Here is a 16,128-nt window from a genome sequence, read left to right as displayed (position 1 = left end):
TCATGTGGAAGTGAAGTTCTTCACCAAACACTACTTTGTCCTTTATTCTGTTCATTAACGGTAAAAGAATGATATATTTTTTACTGTTTTCTCATTTGGAAATTATAAGGTGTATATGAAGATATCACAAAATCAGTCCGTGTCTGGATTTGCCATTGGATCTTATCACTAGATCTTCTGGACTGAAATCTCTATCAGGGGAAATAACACAGACATTGTGTTATTGTACATGTGATACAAAGTGTTCAGGAGGTGTTGTTCTGGAAACATACAAGTATTGATTTTCTAGTAGGTTTCTCTGTTTAACTTTAATGGTGAAATAATATTTTTTTAACTGTAATGGTAAAGTAACACTATACATTGTAACACTGACAGCATGAGACAACAATATTGCATTTGTTAGAAATATTGTTGGCAAAGTTGATTTACTGCAGAAAAAGGACAGAGAACTGCAAGACTCCCACTCAATTAGGAAATGGCCATTTCATATCATCTTAGAAAGAAAACTGATCAAATGGGAAGGAAATCTTTAGGAAAAAATTGACCATATTATGAAATTAATTCATTTGAGAATTGAGAGCATATTTGGCATAACATACAAGAGAATGAGGGAGTTGGGCAAGCTGGGGTAATCCAGTGTATGTTAAGTCATAAATGTTTCCTTCTGTTAACAAGAGATATTCATCTGTACTATAAGCTAAGCATTACAGGAGAATTATTCAGGCTGTTTCCAGATAACTGGGGAGATAGCCCACTGTATTTCTTATTCAAACAGTCTGTTACCTGACTGATGTGAGGGCCAGGTAATAACTGTGTTTTATCTTAACACTAGGAGAGAGTATACTCTGTGTTTCCTGAATGATACCAGGGGAAATAACTCAAAAATACAGCAAATCCAGAGTTCCCAATCTGTAATCTAAATGATCTCAATGCAGCAGAAACAGTAAAAACTCAGTGCGATGGTATTGCTCAATGTATGATATAATGTTCTTTGGTCATTACTTACATGAAATCACTTATCTTATTTTTTATGGCATAGGAGACCCAATTCTGTGTCAGTGACCTGCATGACATCAGGGGAGGCCTATTTTGTGGACTGTCGACTTTTAAATGCAAACAATACTGCCACAGATGGAGATGACTATGTCTTTTTTGCTGATAACAGGTTTGATTTCTGATGAAGTTTTGGACTGGTGAGCATGAACCATGACATAGCTTCCATTTCCTTGGTTAAAGGAGACTCATTTCTGTATTATAAAACTCTGGGCTTTACCCCATCCCTTCTTATTTATAAACAGAATTGGTGAAGGGGACTCAGTATTTTTTAAACTATGGATCAGACCCCTATTTGAAGCAGAGGGGTGGGACCCAGTAAACAAAGTAAGAGTAAGTAAGATTAAAATACTTCTTCTTTTGTCAGGATGAAAAAACATAAGCTAAATTTGGCCTTGTGTGAAGGTGACTCAATTTTGTATAGACAATGGTTCAAGATCCCTGATGGGCTTGAGGACAGGGTCAAATAGAAGACTCAGCTTTGTGTACTATAAATGATGAGTCTGGACCATAAGGGTTCTGAGGGATGAGACCCAGTAAGGGAAATATATGTAAATCTTTGAAATACTTCCTTCGTAAGAATCATTGAATTTTGTCCAAATTTGATCAAGACCAACAGGGAAGAAGGACAGAGCCCAATAGACAAAACAGAGGTAAAGCTTGAAATCATTCCTATTTTAGTTAGATGAAAGAGATTTGATTATTTGGTCCAGAGCATTATTGAGTGGAATGTATTAGATTTTTTCATAACGCAAAAGACCAAAGTAGACTGGTGCCCAATAGGGGAAATAGAGATCAGTAATTGTAATCCTTCTTCTGTAGAGATAAAGGGAATTTAACCATAGTTGGTCTGAATGATACTGAGTGGAGGGGATTTAATATTATGTAAAGCAAGGGTCTCACTTCTTAGGGAAAGAGATGCAGGGTCAAAAAGGGAAAATGATTCATTATGCTATTGTGAAATCTAAAACAGGTAAATTATACAGGCACTAGGTCTCAATAGATTGTTATTAAAATACTGTTTCACATAATGTGTTTAATTTTCGATTTCAACAAAATTTCTTATCTGTTACAAATTAAAGATTTGAATCTATTGTAGTGGCCTTCATAAAAGCTTTTCATGATACATTTTTATAGTTATTATGTACGAGTTTCTTCATTATTAATTTCATGCTTTTTCTTAAGGAAATCTTGGAGCTGCCATGCCATTTTGAGAAGGATTGCTACATTTCACCCATGGTTATCTCCCTTCAACGTGCCTTTAAGATTTGGCAAATTCACATCAGTTGTCAGCACCAGCCTTGTCTTCCTAGCCTTGACCTTACTGATGACCTTGACCCTGGTGGGTTACATCTTGACAGTCAATAATGCTGCTGACATTTTCTGCTTGGAAATTGACTTTGTCATCATGACAGTAGTTGTTGAGGTAGCTGTCAGTCTTGTCATGTACCTTCTTAATATATTGCTGAGGAATGTGAAATCAGGAAAGAAAGAAGTGATTGACAAATTGTTTCCTAAATCTGATAACATTTATCACAGTATAACTAATCAAGAAAGCTATGTTGAGAAACAAGGCAATAATGAGAAAAAGTCAAACTCACAGGTTTCTTTCAGTATTACTAATTTCTCTTCAGCACAAAGCAGAAGCTCCTTACAAAATGCAAAAATAAGTGATAACCAAATATCAGATACAAATTTCAAGAGCTTCATTTCATTAAGTCTTCTACAGCCAGAACAAAGTGACAATGATCAACTGGAAATAAATATACCTGAATCTTACCAAAGACTTGGAGAACATGTGAACACAACTGAGGTAGGATCAATTCAGGACATCAGCAAGACCAAGGATTTGTTCAAAAGCAACACTGGTATTGATGTTTATGATGTGGAAGGAGAGGACAGGGATGTGTTCAGAAGCAGTACTAACTTTGAAATACATCCTCTAGAGGGGGATTCACATGAAGTGGATTTTAATGTTTCAGATGAAGGGAGATTGAATTTAGAGATGAACACTAGCTTTCTTTCACTTGATCAATTCAGATATACAGAACAGGATAGCAATAACTCAGCAGACAAAGACAGCCAAAACACAAACACAAGAAAAAAAAGTGGGGGAACAAACACAAAATCCTCAGTAGAAGATGAAGAGAAATACGCTTATGGTGGAAAAAGGGTTAATCATGATCCAGCTAAAAAACTAACTCGTCCTTATAATGCAGATTATGCCTCAAAAATTTCTGTATTCAATACTGAGATGCTTGAGGAATCTCCATTTTTGGATATAGAATCAGAATCAGATGCATTCTTAGATGTTGCTGACTCAGAATTTGAAATAACCCAACAGGTAGCATTACATTCAGTCAGTGATGAGTGGCAAAGTTCTGTTGATGTGAGTATGAAGCCTTGTGCTTATAGTCGCTCTCTGCCATGCAATCATACAGTGAAACAAAGACAAACACTTGAACCTGCAGAAGGGAATGTTTTGCCAGAAGGCTATGTGGACGGTGCAGCACAAGACACTTTTAACAAGACAAAAAAATGTATCCAAAGTTCTTTTTCCAGACCAAAAACCAAAGAGTATGCAGGTGGCTCTTTATCAAAATCAAATGAGAGAGGCTATCAGGAAAACATTTTTCCTAAATCAAATGACCCTTTTTATGACCACAATGCATATGGTCAGGCACAAGACTTCACAGAACAGAAGCAATACACAAAAGTTGTTCCTGTGAAGAATGTATCACCGGAAAGTACGACGGTCGACACAAGGGAGGAACTTCTCTCACATAGGCAGGTCAGCCTTGAAATGAACAACATTGATGAGTCTCGGGATGAGGCAGAATATTTTTTCGAGATAGAAAACAAGTTATCTGACCACCAACACAGTTCCATTAGTTTTGACAGGCAGAGTACTAATTCAGGTTAGTTATAAAGTTATGATAAATTATGATCTCATCAAATGACAGGCCTTTCTTTCTTCAATTTTTATAAGTCCAGGTTCTGAAATAACAGGTTAGGGACTTTATAGCACTCCCATCGAAAGTAGAGTGATCTGCTCTTTACAAGCTATTTTTGCTATCCAATTTCTTTTATTTATTTTGAACTTTGATGGAATAGAAGAAAAAAAATCTCACACTCATTCCATATTCATTTTGGAATAGCCCTTGCAATACAAGCCTATTTTGCCAAAAAAAATAATCTCCTGAGAAAAAAAAGAAAAAAATGACAGAATTTAAGCAGTGTTTAAGAATAAATTTTAAATTCAATTGATTTGAAATATGAATACAATTAATTCTAAAATGTTTTCCACATTCTTTCAAAATTATTTATTAATTTGTTATATACACTCTAGGATTTTTTGAACGAAGTGCAAACCACATATCTATGCTGATATAAGTGTGATCATTTTGCATTTATTCGTTATCAGAATTTCAGGTTAAGGATGAAACTACTGGTCCTCGCTCTGTCTTGCTGCCTCAAAGACAGACAAATAGTACATCCTCAGAATCGGATGAGGTACAGCAGCAAATCCATAGAAGAAGTATGCAACTCCAAGTAACAGCAAGAACATTGTCTTCACAACTTCTTTTACATTTATGTGAGACGCGTCGTCTACTACATATCCATGCCCATTTCAGCACCATATACAACAAGACAAAATCAGCTTTAAATACATGGATAACCAATGTAACAGAAGAACAAGTGTTCAGTGTTCTACTCAGAAACAGGATACTAGCAATCCAAAAAGGTTGAGTTGTCTGATGTGTATAATTGATATAAAAACTGATTTTATTATTTCTGGCAGATGTTTAGAATATTGGTTAAGTTAAATCATATTGGTCGGTTAAAGATTTTTGCCAACAAATTTCAGTCTAAAATTTTGTTCATCATTGACACTTAATAAAGTAATAAAAGTGAGTATTCTGTCAGTGTAATATTCATAAACAGGAAGATGTATGATGAATCAATTGTCCATTTCACTGCAATAAATTTTACAATGACGTGAATTCAAAAGCCTGTAGCTTTAATATCCTTTTAATGTTATCCTGTATGTTTATTTTCTTGATGCTAGACCCTCTTGCTGTGAAGATATCTTGTCTGGGTAATGAAGTGTTGGAATGGTCCAAGAGCAAAATTCTTGGTGAGCAGTGTATCCGGCAGTTTATACAGCTTGTCTGTGAGGTCATGGCTCTCCCTAGACACCCCAACTTTAGGCAAAGATTAGAAAGACAGATACAAGACACTCTTACACATCACCTCCATAATTTCACTCAACAGTTCTTCGACCATCTGAATCAAAGCTCCAAATGGTTTGTTTTTGCTTTTATTTTTAGGTCATCTGACGCGAAAGGTCAGGATGACCTATAGCTATCGTGTTTTGTCTGTCATCCTATGCTGTCAACCATGCATAAACTTTCCATTTAAATTACTTCTTCTCAGTAACCAAAAGGCTCAATGTGCTGATATTGTACCTGTAGCATGATGAGAGAAAGGGGTACCAAGTTTGTTAAAATGAATGACCTTGACTCACTTTCGAGGTCATAGGGGTCAAATATGTTGAAATCTTTAAACAACTTCTTCTCAATAACCAATAGGCCCAGTGTGTTGAAATTGGGCCAATATGATGCCAGAATGAAAGGCTACAAAGTTTGTTAATAAAAATGACCTTGACTTACTTTCAAGGTCACAGGGGTCAAATATGTTAAAACCTTTAAACAACTTCTCAATAACCAAAAGGCCCATGGTGCAGATATTGGGCCAGTATGATTAATGCTGGGATAGAGGGCTACAAAGTTTGAAAAAATATGAATGACATTGACCCACTTTCAAGGTCATGTGTGTCAAATGTGTCAAAATCTTCAAACAAGTTTTTCTCTTTATCCAAAAAGTCCAGGATGCTGAAATTGGGCCTGTGGAATGATGAATTATTACCAATTTTGTTCATGTGATTGGCCTTTTCTCTTCTTAAAGGGGAAAGGGGTCAAATGTGTCAAAAGTCTTCAAATGCCCTCTCAATAATGAAAGGTAAAGGTTATTGGTTCAAATAATTGACCTTGATATTCAAGATCTCATTGGTTAAGTGAAGTGAGATCTTAAAATTTCTTTTTGCGACAAGCAATTGGTTCGGAGTAATGGTATTAATGTAGTAGCATGTATAAAGAATATGGTTTCAAGTGTACAGAAAATGTTTTTATGAACCAACAATATCTTCTTCGTAAGCTGTAGAGTAGTTTAGCAATTTATTTTAGGCCTATTTGGCCTCTTTCATATGTAAGTCTTTATAGTCAGATGACCGTTAAGGCCGGTTAGCCTCTTGTTGTTTTTGTTACCATTATCTATAGCCAGAATTCTACACTGCAAGGTAGGTTTACTTTTTACAACATTATTAATTCATACAATGATATAATATTATTAAATAATATATAAAATTCCCCCCCCCCCCCCCCCCCAGGTTTGATCAGATATACTTGCACTAGAAACTGTCATTTTTAGCAATCTACAATATTAATGTTTTTGTAAAAGTGCAAAGAATTGAAACAACATCATTGATATTCTCACCAAGACTATCAATTGGTCTCATATTGGAATTTTTTATTTGGTAACAGGACCACCTTATGGCAGTCAATCTCTAATGAAGATAGTATAGCTGACAATCTGGTGATTCCTCATCTTCCTGTGTCTCAATCAGCTGCTGCAGTACTGCAGCGAAGAGGTAATTATTTGAACCCAGAATTATTTGGTAACCATTTAAATGTGAATAATGTGAACTCAACACGCAACAAAGCATCACAACTTATAGGCCATGCAGAGTCATTTGGTTGTACAAATTTGAAAAATGCATTGTCCTAATCAAAGCACCTTGTGATGTTTCATAGAAAAGGCTGGCTTCCGAATCCATTCTCCACTCTAAGAATGTTAGATTAACATCAGTACAGTGGAAACTACTTAATATCATGTTCCATTTGTCAGAGGAAAATGTGATGATAGGTGGAAAGTGACATTAACAGTTGACATGTTTTATTTGACATCTAAACCCAGTATAGCATGGTATTGTGAAGCATGGTAAAATAATCCAGGGTCAAAATATGATCGTGGTGAAGAGAACCAAGGTTCATTTCATCACTATGGCCATGGTAAAGTGTAGCATTTCACTATTTTCTCACTAATTAACTTTTTATTCTGGTGAACACATTGCCCTAATTTATATTCTCACCATAGTATTACAATGTCTCGGGTGAAAATGAGGTTTGTGGTTTGATGCTCCCTACCCATTCGGGTTTATGTTTTTCAGTGACCCGAAATTGAAACATGTTCTTGGCCAAAACACTTGATCCCAGTTGCTGTGGATGGTATGTGACAGACTCTCTGATGTTGTTCAGTGTTATGGTTACAAGCTACAACAAGGAGGCCTCAGCCTTAAAATTACTGTGGCTGGGAGATAAAATCAACAAAGATGTAACAGATCAGTAATTACCTCTTTTGAAATAAATATGCCAGAGGGCAGAATTAGATTTATGTGAACCCAAGGAATGTTTATTTTGTTTTTATACTTAATGTGTTCATCTTTTGTCTTTCATTGTGCATCATCCATACATAAACAAGTGATATTTTTGATTTCTGCACAAAACCTCCAGAACTAATTTCAATGAAATTGTTCAGGAGTCATTTATTGTCAAAGTTGAATTAAATTTTTTTATTACATGCTCTCCAGCAGCATGAGTAGTGGGACCAAAGGGGTCAAATCAATTCAGTTTAGGCTATAGTGTGCACACAATGACCCTTGTTTACCCCCAGCAGTCGATGGGTAAGACCAAAAGGGATCGAATTGGCTGGAATTTTAAAAATCTTTGCAAGACTCAAATATGGTATATGTTATTGCTATCAATGGAGAAATTCTGGATGGATCGTTATTAAATTTCATATATATGTGCCCCTTGGTGCCTAGTTTCATGTTCATTGCTCATTTTTTGACTGTGAGATTAGAAAAACAAGATTGCTGATAGATGGCAGTGTTGGATTTTGGCAGTTACAGTTTGTTAGCATGATTTCTTAAAAAGCGCTCAATGAATCATCACAAATTGTTTATGTAGTTTTCCCTAAGTCTCAAAGTCATCAGTGAACTTATGCCAGTTTGTGAATTTATCTGATGTAGTAATTTTCGTGATACAGTAGGAACTGCTTGATATCATATTCCATTTGTCAGGGGAAAATGATAGAATCAGTGGAACATGACATTTGACACATTTTTTTGTTTGTCTAAACCTGGCAGTTAACTTTCTGATGTGTCAAACTGACTATTAATGACTAGAAATTAATAGCATACTCAAAATTGTAAATAGATTTATTTTTCCCACAAGAACAGTGTTTTCCTTACTTTTGTTGTTTTATTCTTTGAAATACCTAACCTGCTAAAATTATCATGAACAATCATGTAATAGTCACAATTTACACATGGTCAAATTCATACATAACACTACTGTGTCATCGGCTGTTAATTTGCTTCATAATTGCTGCTGTTTGATGTCCCATGGGCCATTGTAAATCACTGTTCCTGTTTTATTATTCTCACATTATATCTTTTGAAAAACAATCTTTTTTGTCTTGAAATCGATCCCAGTGTGCATGCTGCATCGTTTTCAGGAAGTTTTGGCAGCATGTTGGAAAACTGAGTAGCATAGCACCAACTCACTCTAGGGCCTAACTATCATGACATGTGACACAGGGTTTTTGACCAGTTTTAACACTTGCATTGTGCTAGCCAATTAAACAAAAAACCAAATGCATCAGACTTCCCTAGACCTAGCTGACCCTTACATGTAAAAGGGTCAATCTATGGAGTTGCAATATGCGAAAAGTTGGTACTTTGGCAATTGAGGCATGAATTCATAGTTCTTGTCCTCATCACTTACCTATGATTTACCTCTAGTTTTTTGTGATAGTTGTCAAATTGAAGTGAAATTTAACCGTTGCCCTTATAAAAATAAGTGACATTATCAGATGTAAGATTACATAGAATATGTAGAGCAAAAATTGATGTTTCAAGAAAATATGATGTTAACCGGAAAGTAATATTAACCAATGTGACATTTAGTGGCTTCCACTTTACCAAGAATTCATGATTCTCTGATCATTTGTAATGAAATGAATATTTTAATGCTGACAGTGACTGAGGTACAAACATAACATGAGCATCATATTAGTATATATTTTTATTTCAATGTTATTGTTGCAAAAATATCAAAAGCTTGTTATCCAGTATTTCTTGTGAAGGTCTGAAAGGGTCATTCTCAAATTGCATCTTTACATAGATATAGTCTAGTGTTACCTAACCTGAGCATGATCATTAAGTATAGTACTTGAGAAGTCTACAATATATACAAGATTTATTTACTTTTTGTATCATGTTATTCATGGCATTTTACAAAAACACATCACACAGTCAGTCATTCCACAAATACAATTCATGCACATACATTCATATGTATTTATATATAAGCATCAATGCATAAATTCATAACACACAATGGCCCTACAAGTCGCTTAAGGCCATGGTAGCAGAATACACACAGCCACGTTCAATGGCTCCTTGACGTGAAATGTTACAGTTCACTACATTGTAGTAGAACTGCTCTCTCCTTGTCAGGTAGACGTCCCCAGGTAGATGTCTGTTTCAACAGCAGTGATGTCATCAGTATACTAGTCACATACACGTAAACATAATGTCATATAGACTTAAAACACGACCTGTGTCAGTTCATCCGTTATAATACAGAAGAAAATATGGATACAAAAGGTACATGTATGTGTAGGATCAGTTACTTGGTGTTCATACTCAACCTCTGGAAAACACTTTAATACAAATTAAATTTTTTTCAACAATTTTGTTTTCTTATCACCCTGATTCAATCATATAAAAACACAAATAAGTGATTAGAAAATAAATTATGAAAAAAAAAAATTTAGCAAGAAAATAATGAAATGCTTCACTTTACCATGACCATGGTGAAGTGACCCCATCTAGATTTCCCAACCCAAGACACATTTTTTTGTTATCTATGTGTTTATGTGAATGAATCAGAGTGATAAGAAAAGAAGTGATGAAAAAATGATTTTGTAAGAAAATAGTGAAATGCTTCACTTTACCGTAGCCATGGTGAAATGACACCTCCCCCACCCTTACTCTGCCCCACCCTCCATTTCCCCTATTTTTTGTTGTTTATGTGTTTAAATGAATTTACAAGAGAGATTAGAAAAAGAAATTGCTGAAAAAAGTTACTTAGGAAGAAAAAAAAGTGAAATGCTTCACTTTACCATGGCCTTGTACAAGTCAGTCTGCCCAAACGATTCCCGAGCCCCCACCGAAACGGTCATGCTCAGTGACGCAGCAGTCAGCATAACTCTCACTCGTTTCAAGTCAAGCATGTGTCCTGTCATCATGAAAGTCCACAAAAAACCAGGACTCATCCATAAAATGAATAGGCTGCCACTAATGCAGTTGCAAATTCACATTATCAGCTACCCAATATGTGCAAACTGATTTCGCCCAGTAAGAGTGCTTAAGTAACAATGCTGATGGGCTGTCCCACACCTTGGTCTACCCTATTCAGGTCTCTCGGTTTCATATCTGGTTATCTCGTATTGATTCCATTAAGGCATTAAATGACACTCTGTGACACAATTTGTGATTGTCCTGCTTGCAGCATCTCAACTACTTTGCCAGACTTTGTAGCTGTCATGTGATGTCTAATGTTAACAGTTGTTCAAAACAGGAAGCAAAATGACAGGACATTTAGAAGAAATAAAAAATTTGTCGATTGTTTTGATGTTAAGTCCACACATACTTTTAATAAAACCAAAATTGACAATAAGATTTAAACATTGTCTTGTCGCATGTTTACTGTAGGTTGCATGGGCAAATAATTACCAAAAATTCATTGTGCATACATTGGTGATCTAACAGTGTTCAAAAGCTTAATTGATTTTAATGGTAAAAAAAATGCATATGTTTATGATCCTTAACTTCTTGTGTTCAGTATATTATTTTTTGACTATGGTTTGTGTTGTATCTGCCCCCTAGTTTACCTGCACTGGAACTTTATACTTAGGGCATTGGTTCACTCAGGTGAGGTGATGTGTCAGGTACCAAGTATGTCACTGCGACTTATTTTTTTGCCTTTAACTTATACATTAAATGAAATGTTTGTCTGAACTCTATTTCTTACACTACATGGTATTGGAACTTATTTAGGGTTCATCTATTGACGCAGTGTATCATGTACCAAAGTGGATCACTTTGATCTATGTCTTTACCCTAGATGTTTGAGCTCTATTGCCAACACTTAGTTGTCATTAAAGCTTTATACCTACAGTGAACATACATAAGGTGGTATATCATGTACTAAAATTAGGTCACTTTGGGGGTGGGGGGATGATGGGGGGACTGGAGAAGGTTCCCCATGGTCCTTTTTTCAATATTTGATTTTGTTACTGATAGGAAAGAAGAGAAAAGAATGGAAAATATCCAACTGATAAAGCACTAATAAAAATCACACCATTGTGGGCACCAGTTTCCCTCTGGATCTTTTGTAACCTGGTTTACTACAATGAAAGTACATTGTGTATTGATGCGCATTAACTTGACTTTTCTTCTATCTACAGAAAATGCTAGTTTCCCAAAATCAGTGGTATCCAAATCAGCTGAGGACACACGTCTACATGAACTTTCTTCCTATTACATAGATTGTGTGCAGAGATGTATTCTAAAGAATGAAGGAAATAATTTCAGTGTATCTGTGATACCAATGCCCACATGTTCAACAGTAGATCAGGATGAAGTACAAGTGTTACTTAACCCAGTTAAGTTATCCAAGTCATTCATGGAGCTCTCCCTGGAATCACAGCTCTATAGGACTGCCTTAGATAGAGCCATGAAAGAATTATGGCTGGAGTATCAAGACCCCATTCCTGTCTACACAGCATTTCTCATGCAGGCAGTTACCCTTGATAAGCTCAAAACCAGGCTAAACTGGAGCAATGATCTGTGTGCATATGAAGAAATTTTTCCCAGAGATTCTCAAAGTATTGAAATTCTAAATGTTAAACAAAATGTCCATGAAAATAAATCTGGAAATAGTTATTTAGAGGACCAGTCTGTTGAAGATGAGGGACAAAAAATAAGTTTGAGAGCAACCCCTAGTGAAAAGTTGGCGAGATTCTCAGGTATTATATCCCGTAAGTTGAGCTTAGTGAGAAAGTCAAAAATGGCTTTAATAACTTTACTATCAAAGAAGTCAGATACCAAGGAGTCATCTGAAACTAAAGAGACTGTGGAACTGCATCCCTTGATTCCATGTCTTGACAAAAGGTGGCACCAGCTTGGATTTCATCATAGTTTGAATGTAAACAAAAATTTGGCGCAAGCTTTGATGACAAAGCTGGTGAAAGAGGAACAACACAAACCAACACCATTAACAGAGAACTTGGTCCTGGGGAATATTTCATGCCTCTATAGGATAGAAAGAGAACTCTATGGTGAACTTGAAAAGAATGCAGCAACCTGTTTTGAGAGATGGTGTCCTTATATTCAACAAATTGCAGTTGACTGTGGGACTAACACTGAGAGAGCCAGAGACCAAGTCTGTGCTGTGGTTAGTATTCCAGCATTATTGTAGAACCTCAAAACTCGATCCTTATCCTTGCTCGATTGTCTACGTAAGAACATCTTGTTACATAAGTTGCATATTTGGTTCAGTTGGCTCTGTCTTATAATATGAATATCTTACATGTATTAATATTGCAAGTCATTAACTCTTCAAATGAAAGTTTTGAAAACTGGAATTCCATATAACTATATTTACACATTAAATGGGAAAATTTAATGAAGTCTACTTTTGTTTACAATCATATTATAAGCTGTTTAAAAAATAATAATCTGATACTACATGTATCAGGTCTCCTTACCAACTATTGAAGTCTTAAGATTTTGATTTTTATGCTCTCTGAAGGGAGATCAATATAGTCTTCGCTTTGGACGTCCATTTGTCTGTCCATCCATCATATATTTGTCCGGAGCATAAGACAAAAACTGTGAGAGATATCAACATAAATCTGTATAGGTAGATAGATCTTAACAAGGAAAAGTGCAATTCAACAAGACCATCACTCTCATAATTTAGGAGTTATTGCCCTTTGTTATTTTTCATACTTAAATTTTGTCCAGAGCATTACACTAAAACTCTGACAGACATCAACATGAAACTTTATAGGTAAATAAATCTCAACAAGGAAAAGTGCATTGCACCAGAATCATCCCTCTCTTTTGCAGAAGTAAGAGTTACTGCCCTTTGTTATCTTTCATACTTAAATTTTGTTCAGAGCATAATACAAAATAACAATACGATGTATCAACATAAAACTTAATAGGTAGATAAGTATCAACATGGAAAAGTGCAATTCAACAAGACCATCACTCTCATAATTTAGGAGTTATTGCCCTTTGTTATTTTTCATACTTGAGTTTTGTTCGGAGCATTACACTAAAACTATAACTATTTCCTGTACAGTTCATAAATGTACCAATGAGTATAAATCTATAAAGGACAAAAGTTATTTACTTCATATATCTTACTCTTATTAAAACACAGGTATGAACGTCTGTTTTTATCATTAGGTCTCCAAGCATACTTCCCTCACTTTGACTTACATCTTCAATTGATTAGGTTGATGTTGCTAGCAAGGAAATGTTGGCATCCTTAGACAGCATCATAAGGGACACTGTCAGCAGGGAGTTTGTCAATTTTACAGCTACTCAAGCTATGCAGAATTCTGTCAGCAAGGCTCTAGACACACTAAAGGTATTGTCACTTAACTCAGTGCTGATTAGGATTTTCCTTTAAAATATCAATATATGTGTGTAACCCTGGTAAAATACTAGCCGCAATATACCACTCGGCTAGAGAGAACTTCTCTTTAGCTCGATTGGTAGCGTCAGGTCCCGGGTATTCCTAGCGGAGGCATTTAGATAAAAAATGACCTCTGTTACATTGGCGCCCATGTAGGGACCCGGGAATAGTACTTAGCCATGCCCCACCGGCGTAGCTGTAACCCCTGGAAACTCGAGTACCACCAGCGTTACTTTCACAAGTACCGCTGTGAACCCTGGAAACTCGAGGACGAGTTCTTTCCTGAAGGGGGAGTATGTAACCCTGGTAAAATACTAGCCGCAATATACCACTCGGCTAGAGAGAACTTCTCTTTAGCTCGATTGGTTGAGCGTCAGACTAGTAAGCCAGGGGTCCCGGGTTCGATTCCTAGCGGAGGCATTGAGATGAAAAATGACCTCTGTTACATGTGTATTCTCCAAAGGATTCTTCCATGGTAGAGGTTTTTGTTTGGTTGTTTTTTTTATCTAGGACTAATATATTTTAGGTTATTTATGTCAATTAGACATTGTTCATTTATTTCTGGAATAACAGAGAGGAAAAGAGACAAACCTATATTTTTTTAAAGACCTTTACATGTATTGACTTTCCAGATTTAGTAGATAAGAATTTTACAATGATAAAGGTAGAGATGTTGAAGAATGCTTTGTTGTAGACTCCTGTAGCTGATGAAAGTGAAACTGTAACCAGTTATGAGATAGACACAGCAGAACTCATCAAAGGTAAGAACAGCCACATCTTCCATTTACATTTGTATGATATTTATAATCAAATACTGAATTTCTTCACAAAGATCTACCAAAATTTTGGAATGTTCAAGAAGGCTGTGATTACTTTTGAGGTTAACTACTTAATATTTATTTCAGGTCTTATTGTCTCTAAAAGATTTGAAGTTTTCCCGCTGAAATTCTTATGCAGATTCTAGTTCTATTCATTTTAAGTAAGAACATGTAAATTTTTTGTTACACCTCAATTAAATATGCTTTTATTGTTTATGGGAAATGAAGAACTGGATACTTTTGAGGTCTGTTTGAATCAACAGTTATTAGTCACACTTGATTTTGTTTATTGGTCCTTTGATGATATCTTGATAATTTGGCTGCAGGTTTTGCTTTCCAAAATTCATTGAAATCCATTTAGAAGTAGAGGGGAATTTTTTTTTTTTTTTTCTCAGATTTTCAAGATGACTGCTTTTAATATTAGCCTGATCTTCCAATGATTCATAACTAACCTTACATGTACTTTAAACATGTATTCTTATATTTTACAGGTATTTTCATGACGAAAAATGTTGCATTATGCATGTATATAATATATGATATATATTCCTGTTTTACACTCACCAATTCTGCATATGCTTTCACTTGTAGATTTCCTACCTTTGAGAAGATACCTGACTGGTGTTACCAAATGGGAGAGACTAATATCCAGAGAACTTGTACAGGCTAATTTCCGTGATAGATATAAACGAAAACATAACAACTTTGCATTGATCACCTTACAACATGTTCTTGATTCATACTCTGAGAAAGACCCTGACATGTTAGACACTACACTCACAAATGATAATCTTCAGCAGTTAGAATGGAACATTCTTCAGGAAAACACAAAGATGATTCCAAGCTGTTTTGGGAGGCTGACAACTTTTGTGTTGTTCTGTCTGACAGTCTTTTGCCTTGTCTATGTCACTCTTATTGGAGGCTCCTTGACTGTCACCCAGATTCAGGAATGGATGTCTTGTTTCTGTATTGGTGTTGCCCTCTATGGATTTGTTATTGAGCCCTTTGTAGCTGTGGTTGGATATCTTAGCTACTAGTATCTGTATACCTTCACCTCAGCAGCTCAGATATTAAATTTTCTAGGGTGCATAATCAGAAAGTTTGACTAGATCTTTTTCAATAGTCATGTTTCAATTTCTTTGATAATTTTTTTTTAGCATTGTAGTCTTAGCCAATATCTCAGATACTGGCACCTTCATTTTAGTTGTAGTGATTTATGATAAAATGTTTGGTAATTAGTTGCTTTGTAGCCATGCTGCCATATTCCTTGATTACTAAAAAAGGCTTTGCTGCTGCAGATATTGTGTCAAATCTTTTCACTGATTACTGGTATATGTATATGTAGTTAGGTGTCTTGG

At 35.5% G+C, this 16,128-nt stretch overlaps 1 protein-coding gene across 1 annotated transcript in view; it reads left to right on the top strand.

The window, feature by feature from the left end:
• Nucleotides 1-15,807, top strand: part of LOC132556749 (uncharacterized) — a 35,699-nt gene extending 19,892 nt beyond the window's left edge. The window contains exons 5-13 of the mRNA XM_060221192.1: nt 1,040-1,165; nt 2,239-3,971; nt 4,478-4,798; nt 5,123-5,360; nt 6,657-6,763; nt 11,710-12,698; nt 13,770-13,904; nt 14,647-14,713; nt 15,362-15,807. Coding sequence (XP_060077175.1) covers nt 1,040-1,165; nt 2,239-3,971; nt 4,478-4,798; nt 5,123-5,360; nt 6,657-6,763; nt 11,710-12,698; nt 13,770-13,904; nt 14,647-14,713; nt 15,362-15,807 — 4,162 coding nt within the window. The remainder of the gene's footprint in view (nt 1-1,039; nt 1,166-2,238; nt 3,972-4,477; nt 4,799-5,122; nt 5,361-6,656; nt 6,764-11,709; nt 12,699-13,769; nt 13,905-14,646; nt 14,714-15,361) is intronic.
• The last annotated feature ends 321 nt before the right edge of the window (nt 15,808-16,128 follow it).

The sequence above is a fragment of the Ylistrum balloti genome, unplaced genomic scaffold (assembly GCF_031769215.1).
Source record: "Ylistrum balloti isolate Yb309-2 unplaced genomic scaffold, AGI_CSIRO_Ybal_v1 Utg370590, whole genome shotgun sequence".
NCBI classification, from domain to species: Eukaryota; Metazoa; Mollusca; class Bivalvia; order Pectinida; family Pectinidae; genus Ylistrum; species Ylistrum balloti.
Note: the sequence above shows the minus strand (reverse complement) of the source record. Positions and strands in the feature narration are given on the sequence as shown.